Source organism: Myotis daubentonii, chromosome 7 (assembly GCF_963259705.1).
Source record: "Myotis daubentonii chromosome 7, mMyoDau2.1, whole genome shotgun sequence".
NCBI classification, from domain to species: domain Eukaryota; kingdom Metazoa; phylum Chordata; class Mammalia; order Chiroptera; family Vespertilionidae; genus Myotis; species Myotis daubentonii.
The window spans coordinates 29,982,506-30,005,570 of NC_081846.1; the positions used below are offsets into that span (position 1 = coordinate 29,982,506).

General features: G+C 41.6%; 1 protein-coding gene and 1 pseudogene across 31 annotated transcripts in view; both read right to left on the reverse strand.

Annotated features, from left to right (window-relative positions):
• Window positions 1-11,847: 11,847 nt before the first annotated feature.
• Window positions 11,848-13,008, reverse strand: LOC132237938 (large ribosomal subunit protein uL11-like; annotated as a pseudogene).
• A 4,302-nt stretch (window positions 13,009-17,310) lies between these two features.
• The window catches only part of TRIP12 (thyroid hormone receptor interactor 12), a 128,315-nt gene continuing 122,560 nt past the window's right edge, over window positions 17,311-23,065 (reverse strand). For 29 of the 31 annotated variants that reach the window (XM_059703413.1, XM_059703411.1, XM_059703414.1 and 26 more), the window contains 4 exons: window positions 21,952-22,065; window positions 19,877-19,971; window positions 19,400-19,503; window positions 17,311-18,690 (listed from right to left, as the gene is read on the reverse strand). In XM_059703413.1, coding sequence (XP_059559396.1) covers window positions 18,494-18,690; window positions 19,400-19,503; window positions 19,877-19,971; window positions 21,952-22,065 — 510 coding nt within the window. In that variant the 3' untranslated portion in view covers window positions 17,311-18,493. Of the gene's footprint in view, window positions 18,691-19,399; window positions 19,504-19,876; window positions 19,972-21,003; window positions 21,146-21,951; window positions 22,066-23,065 lie in introns of those variants that run through there. The other 2 variants (XM_059703436.1, XM_059703439.1) reach the window with 2 other exon arrangements.

Sequence of the window (23,065 nt, forward strand, 5' to 3'; positions counted from 1 at the left end):
TTTCTGTGTGTGTACTCACTGTTCCAAGAACCAAAACCATCCACTTTCCTACATGGCTTGGAGATGAGATGGAAACTACCCCCCACCGATGCGCACATACACAGCCTACTGTGTACAGCCTAGACTCCACGTTAACATGACTCACCATTCCTCTGTCTTCCCTTGCATCACAGGCTGCTTTTACCCAGGATGCCGGGAGCCGGTCCATCCTTGCTGTTTCGGGGGACCTGACATATATGGCATACGGTTCTTAATATGTTTGCTCACCTTCTTGGCGCTGTGTTTTAACCAAGGTCACCTCTCCGAGAAAGGTTGAATCCCCAAGTAGGGATTGTCCCCTGAAGTTAGGGAGGGAATAAAACCCCTCAACTAAGTGCCAGGCGGGTAATTAATCACTTTAACTACGAACAATCATGCTTAAGCTACATAATCTTTACTCCCTGGAATGGAGATAAGAAACGCCCTAACTTTTGTAATAGAGATTGACAGGATTAAAATGAACTGGTATAAATACAGATGTAACAAGACAGCAAGACACAGAACTCAGAACACAGGGCTTGGAAGACAGGACCAAGAGAGACAGAGCCTAGGCACAGAACCTACACAGAACATTCTCTAGAGACAGAAGAACTTCGCTGGAGAGAGCATGCCGGAGGATCCTGAAGAGGGACTGGCCTCGGAGCCTAGAGACAGAGCCTAGCGGGAGAACATGGCAAGGGATCCTGGACTGAACCTGACTGTGGAGATTGCCAGGAGAGCCTGACTAGTACCTGGTGACTGAACCTGACTGGCGAACCTGGACAGAACCTCTCTGGAGATCCGAAGCAGAACCTCTCTGGAGATCCAGACCAGAACTTGGCTGGAGATCCTGGCTAGGCTGCTGATCAACTGAATGCTGTTACTGAGTCTTTCCTTCTTCGCCGACTCTGTCCACACCTTTGGGGACCCCTGGACCTGCTGGGGTCAGACCCTGGCACCAGGAGAAAATTCATTATTATTCATTATTCATTACAGAAACTTCTCAAAAGACCCATCAACTCTTTAATAAAAATCACCAAGAGTTTACACCCTATAACCCTTTGCCTCAAAATACTCACCTTTCTGCTTCCACCAATCCGAATCCTGGCAGACCCTGATTCTTACCCAAAACTCATCAAACCCCTGCATTTGAAGGTCTACCTTCAACTAAATGGATTCCCAGCAGACTCCAGCTTCGCCTTCCCCTTCTGAGACCTTCTAGGCTCTGTGAGCAATAAACTCAGTCTCAGAGAAGCCACTGTCTGGGTTTCTATTGTTAATAGTTTCTTTCTAATTGATTTGTAGGAGCTAGTTCATACAACTGAGATAAAACTAACCAGCTGCAGGAACCTGAGAAGAAGGAACTAGAAAGAAGCAGGGTGGTGGGCCAATGAAAGGGAGCTTAGATATTTTTTTCCCAGTGGGGAAGCAAGGGGGTGATTCAGTTGAATCACACTATGAGATGATCACTGTGACTCACTGTGGATGCATGGGCTTCAGAGGGTAGAGGAGGAAAGTGATGACAGGCAGTTTGATTCAGGGTGGTGGGGTCTGACATGGAGAGAAGTGGTCAAATTTGGGATGTATCTGGGGGTGGCGGGGGGGTAGAAGCAACAACAGATACACTGGGTATGATGGAGAGAGAGGAGTCAAAGAGGACCCCTTAGATTTGGGTCCTGAACAAATGGATAAATGGAGTTGCCATCCCCTGCCATGCTGAGGAAAGGGAGGGAGGGCGAAGTGGGGTAGGGGGAAGGGCATGGGTGTGGTGGAGGGAGAGAGCTGGTCACTTCAGTCAGGGGAGAGGGGTTGGTTTACAGGCAGGGGTGAGTGACAGGTGAATAGGGCTGAGCAAAATAAGGGACCAGAGTGATTCAATAGAGATGGGAGTGCTGCTGGAGAGTAACTTATATTTTAAACTCTGTATATGAAGCAGTTTGTTAGCTACTTCCAATTATTTTATCAGTATAAATAAACTTGACACCCAAATTGTTATTTTCAACCCACAAAAGCCTTTTATTTTATTTGGTACATGTCGCACATTCCTATCCGACATTTCCCAAAATAGTGCCACTGAAGAAATCCAGAAAATAGGCTTAACTGCTCTCCAAATAAAATCAGCAACTCAGAAAACAGTTTGTGCATGTTCCATTTTTGCTGACCAGCCACAGAAGAAAGCAGCTTTGTTTTATGAAATCTAATTAAATCACTAGGAAAAGCGAAAGACTTGGTAACAGGCAGAAGTTTTCCCCTGTAGATACTGGGCTGCTGTGTCACTCTGTCTTGTGATTAACTGAGGCATTGGGTCCGCGTCACCAGCAAATGTCATCACAGTACCGTGTGACCTTCTCTGCGTCAGAGGGCAACCTGCAGTCGGAGCATCCTTCAAAGAACAGGCTACGACAATTAAAGGACATTTGTGTCCCTGAGTCATAGCAACTGCAATTGTTTATCTCACCATTAAGCCAATTTATTTAGATGCAGATGGCACAGACTGATTAAAAACTACTCAGTAGCCAATATTCCATTGGCTGCTGAGATGAGAATTAATAGACACAAGCCAGAAACATTCATATACTCCTGACAGCTCCTCAGGGGAACTGTGCTAAGTCATTTTCCTGATTGTAACAATTAGCCCAGGTGAGCCAGCCCTCCGCCCTCCTCCCCCCTTCCACTGCAAACTGCTTAAATTGTGGATTTCATGTCTTTGACGACACTGCATTATAAAGCCATCAGGATTTTAGATCATAGTCTTGGTTATCAACTATGGTGAATTTTAGAAATCAAAGATTTAGGGATGCTCACCACAGAATCCTGGGATCACAGGATTATTTTTCCATTTCAGGAAGAATAGATTTTTTGATGCTGACTCATACTTACATTCTGGGAATAAGTCCCAAAGGACCATCGATGAAGCCAAATGCTTCGGAACTGTGTGGTCAGAGCGGGGCTTGGGGTAGTAGCAGTGTGGTAAGAGGGGACATGAGTGGCCCACCAGCTGCAGAGCCTGGAGCTACAGGTGAGCCAACAGGCAGCATCCGAGGACAAACAATCCGACTAAAGAGTCAGCACAAAGGAGCTGGGCAAGGGGCAGAGTCCAGGTGCAGGGAATGGAAGGGAACCAGGGACACCAGTGGAAACAAGACAAACAGCCAGACAAACAGGCGGGTCTATCTGAATATTCTACTAAGGCACAGTGTTTGCATTCTCTCTAGCAGGGCCACGCATGGATAAGGCAAGGTGGCTCTGACCCAGACTGGGGCCTTTGCTGGGCAGGAAATTTCCCTTTTTTATTTAAATGTACTTTTTTTCATATATTTTTATTGATTTCAGAGAGGAAGAGAGAGATAGAAACATCAATGATGAGAGAGAATCCTGGATTGGCTGCCTCGGGCCCACAACCCAGGCATATGCCCTTGACCGGAATCGAACCAGGGATCCTTCAGTCTGCAGGCCGACACTCTAGCCACTGAGCCAAACTGGCTAGGGCTAAATGTAATTTTTAAGGACACAGTATAATGTGTGTGATGGCCATTCCAAAAGAACGAGTTCTCCTTGAGGGCTGAGTACAGAGAAAATTCACTTCTAAATGTTGAGCTTTCTCAGAAAGAGATTAGCAACAAGTTCACCACAGGAGTCCTGAATTGATGGAAACCAGAATTTGATAACTTTTAGTAAGTACAACCAATAACATTTATTCATTAAAAATGAAAATTCCAATGGTAAGGCACAGTGTTGCAAAACTAGAGGAAGATTTAATAAAGAAGATATTCAAAGGGCCAATGAATACATGAAAAGATGCTCATCTGCATTAGTCATCAGGGAAATTAAAATTAAAACCAAAATAATATTACACATCTACTGAAATGGCTAAAATTGAAAAGACTAACAATGAAAAGGTAGCAAGGACTCAGAGCAGTGGGGACTTGCAGACACTGCTGGTGGAATGTAAATTGGTACAACCACTTTGGACAACTCTTTGGTGCTATCTCCCAATGTCAAACATAACATACCCTAGGAGTTGGCAATTTCACTCCAAGGTTTTACTCTCATCCAATAAAAATTGGGTCAAAAGCACCAACAGAGATGAACTAAGATATTCTTAGCAGATCTATTGGTAACAGCCCCAAACTGAAAACAGCCCAGATGTTTGCCAAGAGGTGAACAGATGAATCAATTATGGTAATGGCATACACTGAAGTATGATACCGCAATAAAAACGAACAAATTATAACTCTGTGTAACAACATGGTTGAATGTCACCAAATACTGAAAAAAAAAAATTAATGGCTAATGTTACATGGCAGGACAAGGCGTATCTCTGGGGAAAGAGAGGAGGAGGAGGGGGCAATACCAGCACTCTGGGATGCTTGGTGATGCTCCATTTTTAAAAAAATATTTTTATTGATTTCAGTGAGAGGAATGGAGACAGAGAGAAACATCAATGATGAGAGTGAATCATCGATCGGCTGCCTCCTGCACATCCCACACTGGGGATTAAGACCACATATGCCTGGGCATATGCCCTGACTGTGAATCAAACCCATGATGTCCTGGTTCAAAGGTCGATGTTCAACCACTGAGCCACGCTGGCCATGCTGGGCTTTTTTTCTTTTAAATTTAATTTTTACATGGGTCATGGTTACATAGGTGTATGAGAATTCATAGAGCTACTCCCCCTTATGATTTCTAAACTTCACTATGTGTTTCTTTTACTCCAATAACAACTTTTAAGTTTAAAAAAATAGGAGGTAATCCATACTCAGAAGCTTGTAGGGAAGCCCCAGTGACCAGTGACCCTTCCCCCACCACATACACACCTACACCCAACGCTTCCCACTTGGTTGAGCTGAGTCTTCAAAACCAATCACTAGATCCATTTCTCTGACCTGTTTCTATAGACAGCATTCACTAATTCACAAATGATGGAGGGCCTGTTGTGGGCCAGGCACTGTGGGGAAAGCAAAGATGAATGAGACAGGCTTGTAAATTCCCTGGGAGTTCAGAGCCTATGGAAGCAGAACTGCTTGTGAAAGAGCGAGGACTACGCCCTCCATCTTACCCTGGGTCCTCCATTTTTGGGCAGAGCCATGTGCTCGGCAAGGCTTCTTCCCGGAAACCCAAGCCTCTGCTAGCCACACCCAGGATTTCTCTGGACTAACCAATGATAATCAAGGGAAGTGCACGCCATCAATATGACCACATCCTGTGTAATGAGACACCGACTTGCACCTGGCCAATCGGCAGGACCCACATTCACCTCTCCACCCCTTACTCCACCCCCCTATAAAACTCCTCTTCCCATCGGGCTAGCCCTCTCTCTGCCACTGGGCTTACCGTTGCATCGGTGAGTGTTGTCAGGGAGCCAAACTAGTTCGAAATAAAGGACTCTTTGCTTTTGCATCGGACTCGCTGGCTCCCTGGTGGGCTCTTGGGAGTCTTGAAATCTGGGCATAACACTTGCTAATTCCATACCTGACTGAACACTCTACACACATCTTCTCATCTAACTCACATCTTCTCATTTCCTTCTCTCAGAAACTCAGTCCATAGGTCGTGGCAGGGCTCATCAAGCCCAATTCCTATGAGCTGCAGAGCAGTGGTCTGCCCTGTGCACCAGGCCTGGCAAGGTGTCATGTTATCATGGTAACTCCTGCTAATACACAGCAGGCATCACTAATCAATCACAATCCTCCTCCTCATAGCACCTTTGACAATTCTAATAAGACCAGGACCAGCCCATGAGGTGCCATTTATCTGCTATTCTTATTTTTAAAGTTTTTAAAAATGTATTTTTATTGATTTCAGAGAGGAAGGGTGAGGGATAGAGAGTTAGAAACATCAATGATGAGAGAGAACCATTAATTAGCTGCCTCCTGCACGCCCCCTACTGGGGATCGAGTCTGCAACCCAGGCATGTGCCCTTGGCCGGAATCAAACCGGGACCCTTCAGGCCACTGCTCAATCCACTGAGCCAAACCAGCTAGGGCTATCTACTATTTTTGAGTCTATAGCAGATCCCTTTGCAACCGTTGTCCCTCTTCATTTGAAAACATCACTGGGGAGAGTTGAAGGCTATTCCCAGTCATTTACCTCTGGCTGTGAATGAAGTTGAGGCTTATCTTGGAGGCATGCACAGAACCAAAAGCACGCATTCAATGCAGATCTAGGGGGTTAAAGAAAAATGGTTAAGCCCTGCAGGAAACTTGCTTATAGCACTATTTTGCTTCAAGTAGAACTAGCCTTGGTGATAAAAGGTAAGCTGATAAATTAAGCCTCCTGGAAAGTAGGGGCACTGGAAGAGACCCTGAGATCCACATTGGGATTTCAGTTCACAAAATGTGCTTCCAACTCAACTCCTGGTCTCAGAAGAACTCCTCAAATGAGAGGATTTATCAACACACTTTATTGGTGCCCCACACAACCATCCATCCTCCATTATTAATCTTGGTGGCAGTGCCCCGACCCCATCTGCGTGTAATCTGTCCTTGGTTGGGCAAGTGGCTGCTTCCTTCCTCCAATGACTCACACAATTGCTCTGCTCCCAGAAAGAAAGGCCTCACTGGGGGCAGTTGCTAAATCAGAGCACTTGGTCCATCGTTATCAGTAAAGAGCAAACAAGTCTCTGGTCAGTGTCATTGTCATATAAAAGGGGAAAATACTTTTGAAAAATAATAAATTTTAAACGCTTCAAGCTCTTACTACTTCACTTTAAGTGTGGTTTGCTATATTTTGCAGGCTTCTAATTCACTCAGAGAATTACAAAATTTCTAGCCAGAAGTACCTTTGGGTAGCAATTCAACATTGTTTTCACTGACACTAAAGCAGAAAGAGGGACCCACTCAGAGAGACACATGACCTGGAAGACCAGCTTCCTGCCTTCCAACCTCCAGTCCAGGAGCAGCCCTGTCTATCCCCTGGCCTCTCCTGTGATTTTCTAAGCAAGAATAAACACACATGTGCACGTACACACACACACACACACACACACACACACACACACACACATCACCCATCATCCCTGACCCATACGGATGGACTTTTCAGGAAATTAGGGAAACAGAAGAGCTCTCTCTTTAGTGCCTCCATTGTCCTTGGCCCTCTGCTCTCTCACTAACCCCCATCACCATTATGATGAAGTTCTTATTCAGGGTTAAGAAAAGAAGTAATTTGATGAATTCCAACTATCTCTCCGGTGGTTATGTGTATTTTTAGAAAGAAGTCAGGTAGGGTTACTTATACACACACACACACACACACACACACACACACACACACACACACACAAGTCTATTACCAAATTTCTGTAGAAACATTTCTGAAATGGTGGAGGAAGGACCTCTGAAAATCCACACCTCCACAAAACAAGTGAGAACACTGACTGCAGCCTGTGGCACCTGAGGAACACCCGTTCAAGAAAACCTGCTGAATCTCGGTGAGCACACTGAGCTCTGTGCTGGAGCTTGCCTTAGTCCCCGCGCCTTTCCCCAGCTCCACAGGAGCCTTGAAAACAATAGCCCCACAAATATGGGAGTTGTGAAAGTCAGTCAGCCTAGCAGCCCCTCAAGGGAGAAAAATGGGTCTGGAACTCCCCCAAAGCCTATCCCCAGAGCACTGTCACTATGTGACCTGTTGAGCAGAATCCCCAAAACTCTCTTCTTAAGTTTATTATTATATAACCTTACTCAGAGCTCACTCCATTTAAACAACCCTCTTCCTAGAGCATTTGTAAACAAACAAACAATACATGCCAATTGTTTGAAATTGCAGCTACCTGAGGTAGTAAAACAACTTGGGGCGGACCAAAAAACTGAAAAGAAAAAGCTGGGGAATGAGATATCTCCAGGAGGCTTGGAAAAGCTCTGACATATTCCTGGGAAACAAGAAGACAGCGTACATTCGCAGGGCTGTGTACATACCCAGGGAAGACTTGAAAAGTCCCTATCTTTCACCTCTGGCTGACTTTGAAGCTCTGCACAACCCAACAGTGAAGGCTAAGGCAGAGTTGTAAACCACCTGCACACACACACACACACACACACACACACACACACACACACACACACACTCATGGTCCCCCAGCAAAGAATCGGGCATTTACTGCTTTATGCATTTAAAGAAATCAATGTCCAATCATTAGTTGTCCATCAAACTAGTGAAGCAGAGACCAATGGACACATGATAAAAAATACAGAATGTACAAAATTAGTACCAAAAAGTCACTAAATGAACAACAATAAACCCTGGGAGGGGAAATATGATTCCCAGAATTGCTGTATTCTATTATAAAAGATACCCAATTTCCACCAGAAACATTACAAAACAGGCAAAGAAACAAAAGTGTGTTTTAAACACAGTGGGGGAAGTAGCCAAGAGAAACCTAGACAAAGATTTCTTTTGGACTTACTCAACAAAGATTTTTAAAGACCTCTAATAAACAGGTTCAAAGAATTAAAAGAAACTATCAAAAATTAAAGGCATGATAAGAATGTTTCAACAACTAGAGGTTATCAGTAATGTGATATTAAGAATGAAGATCTCCTTTGAATAACTTAGCCTTCCACCTTAGGAAACTGGGAAAAGAAGAGCAGTCTAAATGCAAAGCAAGCAGAAAGAAGGAAATAGTAAAGCTTAGAATGGAAACAATAGTCACTGTGTGTTATCTCTGGGAAAGTGAGCCCCTGAGAGGAGACAGCCATCTTCACAGGCGATGTGAAAGGGCGTTGATAGCAAGTTTCTGAGCCAAGAGTTTGAGGTGTTTGGTTTCTACAGAGTATCATTGTTGCAAAGGGCCTTGGGCAAGTGATGGGACAGACAAGTAATATGAGATAAACACCTACTGTCACTTCCTGTTCCCAGAGGCAAGGTCCAGACTCCAAGTTTTGACAGTTCTAAGAGGGTCAAACCTCAGATTGTCCTGCCTGTGTCCTGCCCCCCAATCCCCAGTCACTTTCACCTCTGGTAATTATAAGAGACACTTTCCCATCCTTTGCAAAACCGTCCACAAGTGGCTGGATCAGCAGCGACAAGGAGAGAAAAGACCCTTGACAGAGAGAGCTCTGGACCTGCAGTGACCGTAGCAAAGGTTGAGAAGGATCCCAGGAACACATGGCAAGAAGGGAGAGGCATGTGGCTGGCAGCCTCCAGTCCTGCATACTAAGTGAGGAGTCCCAGGCTGGAACAGCCCATTCTCCACACGTGGTCCCTGGGAGCGTGACCCCAAAACCTCTGAACCAAGAGTACACAAGTATTTGTATGATTCACTGCCCAAGGGAATGTACAGATGGAAACATCAGGCTGAAACAGACTGAGAGGTAACATCTATCACATGTTCAATATTAATTAATACGATGACATGGCAGCCAAGAAAGTGAATACAATCTCAGGCTCCATGGATGTAAGTAAACTGTCTGCAATGAGAGAGCATCTCCCTGTGGTCTGACAGCCGGAGGGCACAGAACTCCTTGCCCCAGTCTAAGCACCACCATATGAAGAGGGCACACAAACAAATGACAAGATGGCAGGTACTTGAGGGAGACTGAGTAACACTGGCATTGTCAAAGGAATAGGGTGGGAAGGTCACTGGGAATTTAAGAAAAATGTAGGAAGTGTAGCTAGAGACGAAAAATATTAGCATGGGGAAGTCAGAAGTAGAAATGAGATTGTATCCCAAATATTTTAAGAGCTACCACGTGGAAAGAGGATTAGATGCTATTTAGGATGATTGATTACAAAAGGCTATGCTAGAATGAGAGTCACCAGAGGAGTGGAGACAAATTTCAACTCCACACCAAGATTAGCTTTTCTGCCTAGAAATGTCCTCTTGCTTTTGGCATAATTTAGCCTCAACATTAATTAAAAGCCATTTAGATAAGAAACCAATATTTTCTATTCCCTTGGATAGTAGCTTCAAAAAGATTTCTGTGAAATTACTGATAATAATCTCAGGGAGAAATGGGAGAATAGAGAAAAAAATTCCCTAGGAAGAATCATATTCTACAAACCACCCATTTTTCCAACGATTAAAAAAAAAGAGAGCAAAGACTTCTAGTAAGTGTTTTGGTGACTAGATTCAAAATCAAATGTGGAAATTAAACATAAATTATATTCCAGCAAAAGTTCCTATGAAAATGGGGAGAAACTTTTAGTAATTTGAGCTTCCAAAGGATGGATTGAGAAACAGGAGGGTCCATGGGTGAAGAGCAGGATCCTAGCAGAGGACCCTGGAAAAGAGATTTTTGTGTTGAATGGGAGGGTGGAGGGATAACTCTAATGCCCCCTAACCTGAGATTTCCAGCTGTCCAGGGAGGAAAGCAAGCCCAGGCTGGGCTCAGAGTCTTGGCTCAGCCACTTACCAGCCACATGATCAGGTCCCTGAACTTTCTTCTTTCTCCATCTGAAACATGAGGAAGCTGGACCAGGTGATTGCTGAGAACTTGGCTAGCTCTGGACAGTAGACTTCAGACAGAGTTCGAGAACAGAGGCCTACTCCATCCATACACTTTCTGCATTCGTTTATCAATTAAACTTGATTCCCGGGACAACTGCTGTACTAGCAATCATAGGAATATTTTCTAAGCGAGCAAATAAACCAGGATAAAATAAAATTTTATATGAAAACTCTAACATACAAATTCAAAATCTATGTCACCCAAAAAGGGAGTGAGACCCAGTCATCCAGTTAATGGCACCAACCTGAAACTACAAAGGTAACCAAACCCTTCAATTGAGTAACTTTTTTAAAAAGCTATATGTGCTTCACAGCAATTTTTATCACCTATACAAGGAGAAAAGAAATGCCTCTGAATAATTAAATACACTGTTAAAATATTAAATACCTCCTACAGGCAGTGAAGTGATCTATTTATCTGGTGTCATTCTCTCTCCTGGTACTACCTGCATCTATTCATGCTCCACAAACACAAGGTCAATGACCTTTTAACAGAGGAGGATCACAGGTCGAAGCTTCCTCTTACCTGCCTGGCTGCTGCCTGGATCCAGGTGGAAGCAGGCAGTGGATGGTTAGGAGACAAATTGACAAGGCTGGAGAACTCTTGATTCCAATTCTGCGAGGACCTGAATAAAGGGACCGGAGAAGAGGCTCTGCCCTCTATTTTTTTCTATTAAGTTCAAAATATTTATTTTCCTCTTCTAACTTTTCCCCCTTTCTCCTTCTTCCTTCTCTCTCTCTCCCTCTCTCTTCTTTCTCTCTCTTTCTTAGAAAACAGAGGAAACACTGATCAGTTGCCTCCCACAAGTGCCCACAAATGTATGTGCCCTGACTGGTAATTGAACCCACAACCTTTTAGTGCCCAGGACGAAGCTCCAATCAACTGAGCCACCTGGCCAGGGCTTTCAAGTTTCAATGAACCCTTAAGTGAGGCTATTTCCCTTTTTACTGGTAGAAAAAAAAATAATGTATTCATTTTAAAACTCGATACCAAAAATATTAAGGTCAGTGGCTCTGATGAATTTGGCAACACTTCAGGACCGTTCAGGTAGTAGGGCCTGTCACTCTGTGCTTCTGTGGCTGTGAATTTATTTTTCTCCTTATTGTTTTATATACACACATGCACATGCATACACACACACAGAGAAAGTACCCGATACATACAGTTGCCTTTTCACCTCAGGATGCCTGATGCCACTTACTAGCTCGGGGACATGGCAAATCACCTTAAATCTCCTAACCTCAGACTTATAGATAAAGCAGGATAAAAATAGTCTGGCTAAGTAATGTTTACTTTCTCTTCTTATTTTGTGCCTGTTCATAAGTTCTGCAAAGTTGTGCCTGCTCATAAGTTCTGCAAAGTTGTAATTTGTTATTAACTACGACTGGCTGAGTATAACATCTGAATGCTTTCCAAAGCTGCACACATGAACACTCAGCCAGGGGACAACACAGTGATATTTCAAAGTATGAGAGGGCATTCTGCATTGTCACCACCACTAGAGGAAGCTATTGCCATCAGAGCCAGGAGCCAGGAAAGCCCTGTGCTCTACAACAGCCAGGAACAATGTGCCAACCAAAATGCCCATATGCCTTTGTCAAGAAATACTGGAAGACATTTCAAAGAATCACACCCAAGACTGTAAAAACATTAAAACATACCCCTAGGATGACAAATTCAGAGAATAAGAGTCATGACTAGCTAGGAATAGGCCAGGGCTCTTCCTGCTCCACAACTTTTTTTTTTTTTTTTATGTCAAATAATCTTTAATGGAAACATTTTCCATTGTAGTTCCTAACTAGCCGGACATTCCACTGCACCACTGTTGATATCATCTATGATGTCACGAGGGTGGCAGCCATCAACATTGCAGCCCACAGACTGGGCAGTCCCTAGGATCTCTTTAATGGTTCCAAAGAGTTCTCTAGCTAACAATTGGTGCTGCATCTGTCAGGCAATGCTGACAATCTTACCAAAAGTGATATTTCCACTTAATGTTTAGTGCTTATTTTTTTTTTCTTCTGTCTCTTGGAAGGCTCTTGATGATCAGGGCAGAGGCAAGAAGGCACTACCTCAGTCTGGGTTTGTCTGTTCTGAACGGTCAGTTTCACTATAATCCTCAGACCCTTCCAATTATTGGTTGCTTTGGTGATGTCATCACCAACCTTTTTCAGAGACAGGCCCAGGGAGCCAATCTGGGGCTCAGGGCAGACGTGGCACCCACTTCCACACCAGTGCACCTCAGGTATACAACTTTGATTTCGCTGGGGTTGAACTTTGGCACCATGGTGGAGGCAGCTGGTGTCAGATGAACCTGGATTGGGGACAACTGAAGAAAGTTGCACCTGACCCTCCTGCAGGTCGAAAGCTGAAAACTCCACATGTATTGACGGAGCCTTTACACAGCTCTGCACAAGTTCTCACCACGCTGGATTCTCAGAGCTGGATACTCTATTTTACTAAAGTGACTGATCAGTACACACCTTGGGAATAGAACAGAACTGGCTGGATAAACAGGTCTAACAGAGGCCTCAACCCCCTCACTGAGAAGGGAACACCAAATGGTGCACATGAGGCTTTCCTCCCATCACTTTTAGACAATCATTTCAAACAACCCGCTTCTTTATGGCATCCACCCATGTAACAACCAGTCAATGCAAATAGCAATCTCAAAAATGTATTTTTATTGATTTTAGAAAGGGAAGGGGGATAGAAACGTCAATGATGAGACTCATTGATTGGGTGCCTCCTGCACACCCCTGCTGGGGATCCAGCCAACCTGGGCATGTGCCCTGATTGGGAATTGAACTGTGACCTCCTGGTTTTTAGGTCAATGTTCAACCACTGTACCACACCGGCAGGGCAATAACACAAATTCTTAATGTCCCTAGTGAATGCATCTTAGTCACATAGAGGACACTAAAATCTCTCCCTGAAACCTGAATTGCCAGAGTGCCATCACCCACAAGTGCCTGGGCCATGAAGCCACAAGAGTATTTGAGATATAATACCTTAGCTGTCTATCAAGGTTGCCCAAGTCCCAAGGCCAATTCTTGGAGACCGAATATGGATTTGGGGTTTCTGGGGCCTGCCTGCTCACTTGGGAGTTCCTTGCATAGGTAGGATGGCATTAGTTTAGGGGGGGAACACAGGCCAGATAACCTTGAGGTTACTAATCTGGCCAAGGACAAGAGGGAGGAATTTGTAGGTTCCACAGTAAGCATGTAAGTTATGATAGCTATAATTAAATGGCCACATATCGTCCTACCAAATGCACAGTCTTAAGGGACACAGTGCTTTCTACTGGAATACTTACTGGTCAGCAACTGCCACTAACATATAAACTTCTGTGTACCCCATTCACATGCCAATTATCGATTCATATCATTGCCTCAACTAAAAACGAGCTTTTCAGCTCCCACACGAATTGGCAACATTGCAAGGATGACAAACTTTATGTACATGCCTATCTTATATGGGCTTGGCTTCAGCAGTCCCTTTCATCTGTGAAAGTCACTTTTACAGGCCAAGAGAAAAGTATGCTTTTATCCTTAGGCAGTTATACCATGACAATACATAAGAATGTATGTGTGGCCCCAGCTGGTGTGGCTTGGTTGGGTATCTTCCTGTGCAACAGGAGGTTGCCAGTTTGATTTCCCTCAGGGCACATACCGGGACTGTGGGCTTGATCCCCAAAAGGGGGTGTGCAGGAGGCAACTGATTGATCAATGTTATGCTCTCACATTGATGTTTCTCTACCCCTTCTTCTCTCTAAAAACCAACAAACTATTCTTTATTTTAGAACATGTGTGTATGCATGCACATACATGTATGGTGGGTATCTGTATACATATATGTATATATTTCATTGGTTCTCTTAAAGAGTAACTCCACCCCCCCAAATAAACACCCCTACATTTAATAATCACTCAAAAAAAAAAAATCTACCTCCTTGCTTTCCTAAGTCAATTCCACTCTGTTCCAGTGATACAGACTGCTCTGGAGCAGCCAGTCATGAATGCTAGGGCTCTGCTACTATCTCTGCACACTGACAGGCACCTCCCATCCCCAAAGGCACCACTTCACGGGACTATCTTATACACAAGTATAAACCTCTCCACTAACAAGTGTTAGGGTCATCTCTCTGAATATATTTGTCTTCTACAACTTTTTCCATAATCTGATTAGGTTATAGGCACTTAGCAAAACAGGAAGCTTTCCAAAAGCCACCCATACAAGCATACCACTGCTCAGAACCCTCTAGTTGTGCATGATTTAATAAAACTGACCATATAGGATAACGCTGTTTATTAAAAATATATCCAGGGAGAAGGAAGTCAGTGCATTTATGCAATTTTACATACACATCTGTAGTTTGAGGTTCCATTATTCCAACAGTTCATATAAATCACTGTTCCAGATCAGAGAGAAAAAAATGCTTTACACAGGAGATCAGCAATTGGTTATAGGTTTGGTCTTAAGTAGGCTTGTTGTAAAAATAAAACCACCTCTTCCAGTATTAAAGAATGTTTCCTTTATGTAGGCAAGTCTTTAGAGTTAAGAACTTTTCCTTGCACAAGAATTTACTTCAAGTTCTTGGAAAACAGCCAACCCTCCATTTTCTAGAAATATAAATGCTATATTCTGTCTGGGATCTTTTTCTTTTGAGGTAACAAAGGAAGCATTTTCAGTGATCTGACACTAGTTACCCTTGAGCTGGTATGCCAGCTCCTGCCATGGCAGACCTATGACCCATACAAGAGCATCTCTCAGAGAGTTAGAAATACAGAGTATGACATTTCCAAACAACATTCTTATTACAGTAGGGAAAAACGGGTCATAAAATCCAGACTAAGATAAATGGATGAAAAGTTTGATCATCTTTGCTAAAGGAGGATGGACACTAGCATCCAGAATACCCTCAAAGGACGTGGTTTCTGAATGCACTAACATGTCTTTCCCCTGCAAGTCTCCTTAACTTTTTTCTCCCCCCCCCCCCTTGGAGTATCAGCGACATCGCCATTTCCTGAGTTTGTACTCACTGACAAAAATCGGGAGCACAGAGCACAGCCTCAAAACCTGATGAAGCAGAGGGAAGACAAACCTCCAATTCGCTGGCGAGAATCCTTTCTGTGGAAAACCAAGACTTGAACCTAATTTCTTATATGCAGAAGTTGGGGCTTCATTACTCAGCCTTAGGGACTTTATGCACACACAGGTGGCCCTAATGAAGTTCTGGAGTGACTGGTCACAGCCTTCTGGAGTTCTGTACTGAAGTGTTGTTCAATGCAGAAAAGAGGGACTTGGGGTACTACCTTCTTTATAAACTGTGAAGGTGAGAGGAAGTTTATCAATATAAACACAGGAAACCAGAGCTGAGGAACAGGAAGAGAGAAATCTGTACCCTTATGTGTGGCTGTGTTTAAGGTTTCTGCTATATTAGGCTAAGGTATCTACAACTTTCTCCATGTCTGTTCCCAATTAGACTAACCTTACAATTCCCTTTGGGGAGGGAGGGGGGATGGGGATGTAATTACATGTAACTCCCTCTCCCTTCCTTCTTAAAAAGAAAGTTAAAATATACAAAGCAGATTAAACCAGTCACTGTCCAACACACCATGACATATTTGCTGTTAGCTGCCCAATATTAGGACACTAATCCAACTGTTTACGCATACAAAGGATATCTAAAAATTAGTGCTTGTTGATAGGATTACTAAGCAAATAAATTTAAGGCATAACTGGAGTAACAGCAAATGAAATCGAATACATTTTCCCTACAATGCAATATTAAGGCCTCTGCCAAGGGAGACTGCTTTACAATGGGGAAGTCTTCCTGCTCCTAACTAACCAAGGGTTGCTGAGGAAAGTGTAGGCTAAAGACTGAGTGTTTAAACAGATAATTACTGACTCTTAAACACTCAAGCTCCAGAACTGAATTAAAAACCATCATAGGTACTGGTTAGACTGTCAATCAATGAGGGCAAATCTGCCAGGGCCACAACATGAAAATGTCAAATACAGATATTTTAGTAGGAGACATTACTTTGTTTATACACAGGTCTAAATGTTAACAACAGAACCCTGATTTCAAAAAACAAAATGCTATGTTCACGCAAAAATCTTTGTGCTTAGTTTGTAAAAAGGTATCAGAACAGTTGAAAACAAATCAGTTCATTTGTTAACCTAGCGCTGCTTGATTAAACGGCTTAGTTCCTATGCTCTATCAGAACTGCAGAAATGCCACCCCTTCCCCCATGGCAAGGTACAGCTGCTCTCACCTGTCAGAGCCTCTGCAGGGACCAGGGAGACAGGCCCCTGAGCAGCTCTTACAGCTCCTCACACTTCACAGAGGTCACTGCCTGAGCTCAGTGAAGAATGCGGCACGTGGGGATGAGCGCCCACTAGGGGATGCTCCATGTAAGGCCATTTAAGTGGAAAACGACAGTCATCAAAATAAAACAAGCCACTCAGTTTTTTCTCAGTGGTAGAATAGGAACAAAGGGGTTTCTACATCAATTAAGTAAAACTTTGGAACAGTAAGTAAAACAAAAAAAATTTTGATTTCTCAAAGTTCAATTAAAAAAAAAAGACCTCATCTCTTTTTCAAAAAATTTGAATTATGGAAATTCTCTCAAATTTATGCAATAGGCTTAATTTTGACCTTAGGAAGGAGTCTCCTCCCATTTTCTCTCCACATTTTTATGTTCTTCAAGTTGCTATTATAAAATCTTTGAAAAGCAAAATCAGCCATGACGCGGAATCATGGAGATGTAACAATTTACTTCAGAAATACATCTACACAAATTATGCATACAGCACAGAACTATAAACAAAAAGGTGAAGCAAACATTATTTATTTTTAGGTAGAAACATTAGCCTGATGAATTATTGCAGATTTGAGAAATCAGCACATAGAACTACTGGACAGAGCATTGCTTACAGGTGCTTTTATCTGTGTGGAGACAAAGGCTGAACTGTTTGTCCCAAGTTATCGCTGGGAAGGAGGGAGGGGGGAGTGGAAGAAAGACAGACTATGAACAAAAACTTAAAACAAGAACATGGGAGAAAAAAATTATTTTACTCCAAAAGGGAATTAAAACTGCTTGTTTTCTTTAAAACTTTACATCAATTCAAAATGCTCTGGCCATAGAATAATACATACTGGACGGCCCAAGCTGTACATTTTGTAACCTACACAAGAGAAATGAATGAATGAGCTTTCCTTGCCTCTGCTCCATGGGCTGTGGCTGCTGGAATCACCATGTAAACATTCCTAGTGTGTCACTGGTAGGAAGCCAGCAAGTAATACCCTACAACTATATTAAAACTAAGCTCTAAGAAAAGTCCACCCAATTACAAAGGCTGAATTATATTGACAGTATAAGTCAAGTTTTGACTTTTAAATTATATCTTAATTCAGAGAACATGGAACAACAAAAGCCCATGACTAATGAAAATGTAACAATTGAGTGTCATATACAAAAAACTGTGTGAACTGCACAGACAATGCATGAATGGGGAGAAAAAATTAGAGGGAAGTGAAAAGCACACAGAACTAACCTACTGAACTATTTGTCAAATAAGCATGAGCTTTAATTTCTGTACTTATGTACAAGAGTTATCTTTGGAGGAAACAATACTGCAGACTTAGCTAGATGGATACACACAGCCCAGAATTAAACTGCACAGCGACATTTATTGTTTCAGCCTGGAAAAACATCCCCTTTTTCAAATTTCACACAGCAAAGCAAGTTAAAAACTTCACTCATCAAATAAATGATAATTTAAACAAGAACTTGCTAAAGAAACCTCATCACAACAATGGTTTAGGGCCTGATCACTTTAAGTCCATGGGGCCATTAATGAATATCAACCAAGTGTCTCTTTTATCATCTGCAAGCCGTTTTTCCTACAACAAGAAGTAGTAACATGTTTCCTTGACTCAGGTGATACATTTAGAAAAGAAATCATGATTTGTTTTCTTTTGCTGTAACAGGCAGACACTGCATTCCTCGGTGTAATCAGGAAAGATGGAATGATTGCTGCCCTTCTCTTGCGGCTATTAACAGTTTTTCCCGCATTATCTCAAGGCTTGAATAGTCCGGCAACTTAAGATAGTTCACACAAGTCATTACGGAGGGCAAGAAGTCATCTGGGTTTTCTGTCGATTCGAATGTCTTCCGAACAATTGTCAAGGGTGGGTTCAAACTCCGGAAGCCTAATTTAGAGGGAAGAGAGACCAAGGACTCAGTAAGTGTACAGGATGCAAACAGCCAGCTTAGAGAACACTTTCTTAGCCATGAGAGGAGTCAGACTGGAATGATAGGCATGCCTTTTTTATGCTACGACTATCAGAAAACATTACACTGCTTTGCTGTATAATATTACCACACACATGAGGTACTATTTCTTCCTTGGCAATTAAACCTACATATTCAATATACCTTTAGTGCATGGAACCTGGCATTTGCTTTATTTACTATAAAAAGTCATTGCATAACATGAAAGCAAACAGTTTCTTATGTCTTCTAACTTTTAAAAGAGTACCAATTCATACCTATAGAAGTATGTTAGGACTCAACTTTGAACATTCACACTTCAGAATACCTTCTCATCTAAGATCATAATGTACAAATGTCAAAAGCAGCATTACAGTGTATAGTAATCCTATTTCAATGTGTTTAAGATAAATCTCTACGAGTTTTCCTGCCAGTTATATCTGTTAATGAATTACCTCACAAACCAAAAATTGAGAAACATTACCATACCGGAATAACTATGAGGCACTGTAAATCAAATAAAAAATATCCTGCTGTTGGTACTGAAGTGTACACACACACACACACACACACACACACACACACACACACACACACACACACAGAGTTATAGCTAGATTCAATGTCAGGCATCAGCAGTGTACCCACCTCCAACAGGCAATCTCGGGCTACCTGTCACAAACTGGAGAAATAACCTCTGCTGCTCATTATCAAAACTACTGAGAATCTCAAACAAAAACTTCACAGCCCGACTGCAACAGAAATAATTATTATTATTTCATATTAAAATACAGATTTGAATCACAACACATTGCCAACTTTCACAATTAACTAGAGACTGTCAAATTTAAGTATGACTACATATGAATTCACATTACAATGAACCCTGAAATGAAATTTGCTTCTGCTGTTATAACTAGAATTCAAGTGGAATGTTACTGTTATAATAACTAAGATTTGTGTGGGATTGTTCAGATATCCCTGTTTTACTATAAATATCAGAAAACCTCCTTTAATATGTAGACAAATTAGAAAATCCCCCCTTTTATTGTTTACAATATATACATACACAGACTACCAAATTCTAAGCTATAAATTGAACCCCTGGCAGACCCCAGCGTTCACCTGTCATGAGTGTAACCGTGATCTGGCCTGCAGCATTCCATCAGTATCTTTGTATCCCAAGTGTCTGCTTTACTGCCACACAGGAGTTGATCCAGCTGTGCATTTAAATAAGGGTAAAGAATTACTCAAGATAATAGCTGTATAACAGATTGAAGTGCATACAATATGTTTCATAGTATGCCAAAAAGGTCTGAATGTATTAAGAAGAGTATCATTTTTATATCAAAGACTTCTGCTAGGGCCGAAACCGGTTTGGCTCAGTGGATAGAGCGTCGGCCTGGGGACTGAAGGGTCCCAGGTTCGATTCCGGTCAAGGGCATGTACCTGGGTTGTGGGCACATCCCCAGTGGGAGATGTGCAGGAGGCGGCTGATCGATGTTTCTCTCTCATCGATGTTTCTAACTCTCTATCTCTCTCCCTTCCTCTCTGTAAAAAATCAATAAAATACATTAAAAAAAAAGAAAAAAAAAAGACTTCTGCTAGGACCTCTTTAGATACTGTGCTCTTCTAATGCATTTACACATTCAATTTCCCCTTCTGTTGTACATTAATAGGAATTCTGCCCATTTGTTGGGATTTAGAGTTCTAGAGAAGCCTTTAATTTCAAACAAAACATCTGAAACAAACACTTGATTTAAGTTTTCCTAACTCTTCTCAGTTCTTTAGAAGCTTTAACCTGATAACCTACTTCTAACCAAGTAGATTTTTATAAATCCTGGCTTTTGGAATCACAAGGGTACTCAATAAGGGAAGCCAAGAGATAGACTACTGAGCTGGAGAGCAGTGGGAGAAGTAAGTTAAAATGAGACATAGCAAATCGGTAGTTTTTCACATTTTGTAAAGAGATGCACGTCTATGTCATACAGTTGTTTAGGGCTATATGGGGATCCACCTATCCATTACAGAATGATTGTTAGAAACCAAAAAATGCCTTTGTGTCCTTGGAAAATCTTAACATCAGTTTCAAATCAAACCATCTTTAATTTAACTGCCCATTTGCAGAATGAGTATATACTTTTGAGAAAATCCAATTTAGGACATACGAAATTTAATATTGACTACCTGTCACTGTCAGGTACTTCATGTATCCTGTTCAGTGAGACAGAGGTTATCTTAATTTTATAGACAAAGCAGTCAGATTAGGTACAATTACTTGGATATGGTCACACAGCTAGGCAGTGAGGAACAGGACTCAAATACGGGAGCAACACTTGCTGTTTTCAAGTCCAGGTGACACTTGGTGCTTTAAAGTGCTAGGGATGCCACATGCTTCAATAGTTACCAAACCCAAGTGGACATAAAAATAATGAGATTAAAAAGCTGTTATTCAAAGATTTCCAGATTCAGCCAGCAACGAATGGGTGTATTCTAAAGCTAGTTTTGAAAAAAAAGGTTTGCAAACTGGGGAAACCTAACACCTTCTAGACTGGTTCTATGACATTTCATGTAGTCTGAGATTCACGTTGCATTTTAAGATGGCTAGAAAAACTATGCATAAAGTCATATTTTCCATTCTCAAAAGTATTCTCTGAATTTGGCAATTAATAAATTTATAACACTTCCTTAAAATTTCAAGGACTAACTTGAATCTTGAAACCAAGTCTCATCAAATCCAGGAAATGTGGTTAATAAAAAACAACAACAAATAAAGACAGTGTGACCTCCTCGGTATCAGTTTCATTATTCTGGACCCATGGCTCTCCCTGCTCACCACAGCAGTACAGACACCTAAGTCCCACGCCCCATCAAGCATCCAGGTCTCAGCTGACAATGATACTATGCTTACTCAATCACACATGGACCCCAATCCCTTATATTTAATATTTATATTACACTGAATATTTATATAGTTCATATATGTTATTTATACAGTATAAAATGTTATATTTGATGTTTTAATATTTTTCCTTGCTCAGGAAATGGCTTTATCTTTCTCAAAAATCCACCTCTTGCTCCCAACCCTCTTTTTGTTTGCAACAGTGGAGTCTTCAACTAAATAGCACAGAAATACCCTACTAAGATAATTAAGGCAGAGAACTAGAAATGAACATTTATTTTAGATATAAGATACTCACCTCTTCTGGGTAGAAGTACTGAAGATGACTGAGTGGGAAGACTGATTCAAATCCATCTCTGAATGAATCAAACTGCCTGGAAACGCCTTCATTTAGTGCCCAGAATATAACCAGCTGCAAAAGAGAAAAATCTTTTACAAACTGTGACATTTCAATTCTTTTTCTGCAACAAAGTACAGTGAAACATTACTTAAAAAAAAAAAAAATGGACAAGTAACAATTACTGTTGTTTTAAATGTGAAATTTTTAGTTTTATATCCTGTTAAGTTCTTTGAACCCAACCCTTTGCTAAGTATGTGCACGTAGCAAAAGGCACACTATAGAAATGCAGTCACATAAAATTGAAGGGTAACAAAAAGCATCTGTAATTGGCCCAACATTATCTAGTCATTAATCACGTTGACTAACCTATTTGTTCAGAAATAGAGGACACATTCAGATAAAAATAAAAACATTATTATAAATTATTTTCAGAGAGCCTTAATTTGGATGTTAATGCTTCATTTAATAGTAAACTGAAAGAAAAGCAGCAGGTAAATAGTATTTAAGGTTCTCTACTATCGTTTCTCCCTCCCCCTCCCTCCTCTCTCTCTCTCAAACTGGTGAAGAAATCAGAGCTAAAAATTTTCAGAGGTTCTATCTAAAATCCCACACTTAAGTTAGTGGAAGAGTTAGGTCTAGGTTGAGGGTAATATTTCATCTTGAACACAATGCTCTTTCCACTCAATGTCTAGAAAAAAAAACAAAAACAAAAAACCAAAACACTTTTCAAAAAGTAGCAATAAAGACCTCATGGGTTGTAATTTAAAACATAATTTGTATTCAATATAAAATTATTTTTCCTTAATTCAGCTTATAAAGGTAAAGAACCATGAATTGGTAATTTGAAAAGCCTCATCAATCCCACAAATGTGCGAATGTGTGTGCGTGTGTGTGTGTGTTAGAGGCAATTTTTATCTGGCTTGATAGCGATTTAGTCACAAGGGATAGCTCCTTTTCAGTAATTTCTACTCAAACTGTGACAAAATGTGAAATGTGATCATCTAAGATAGTATTTAAGCTTAAGAATAGCAAACTCAAGATTGTATAAGGCATTGTGAAATATCCAATATAT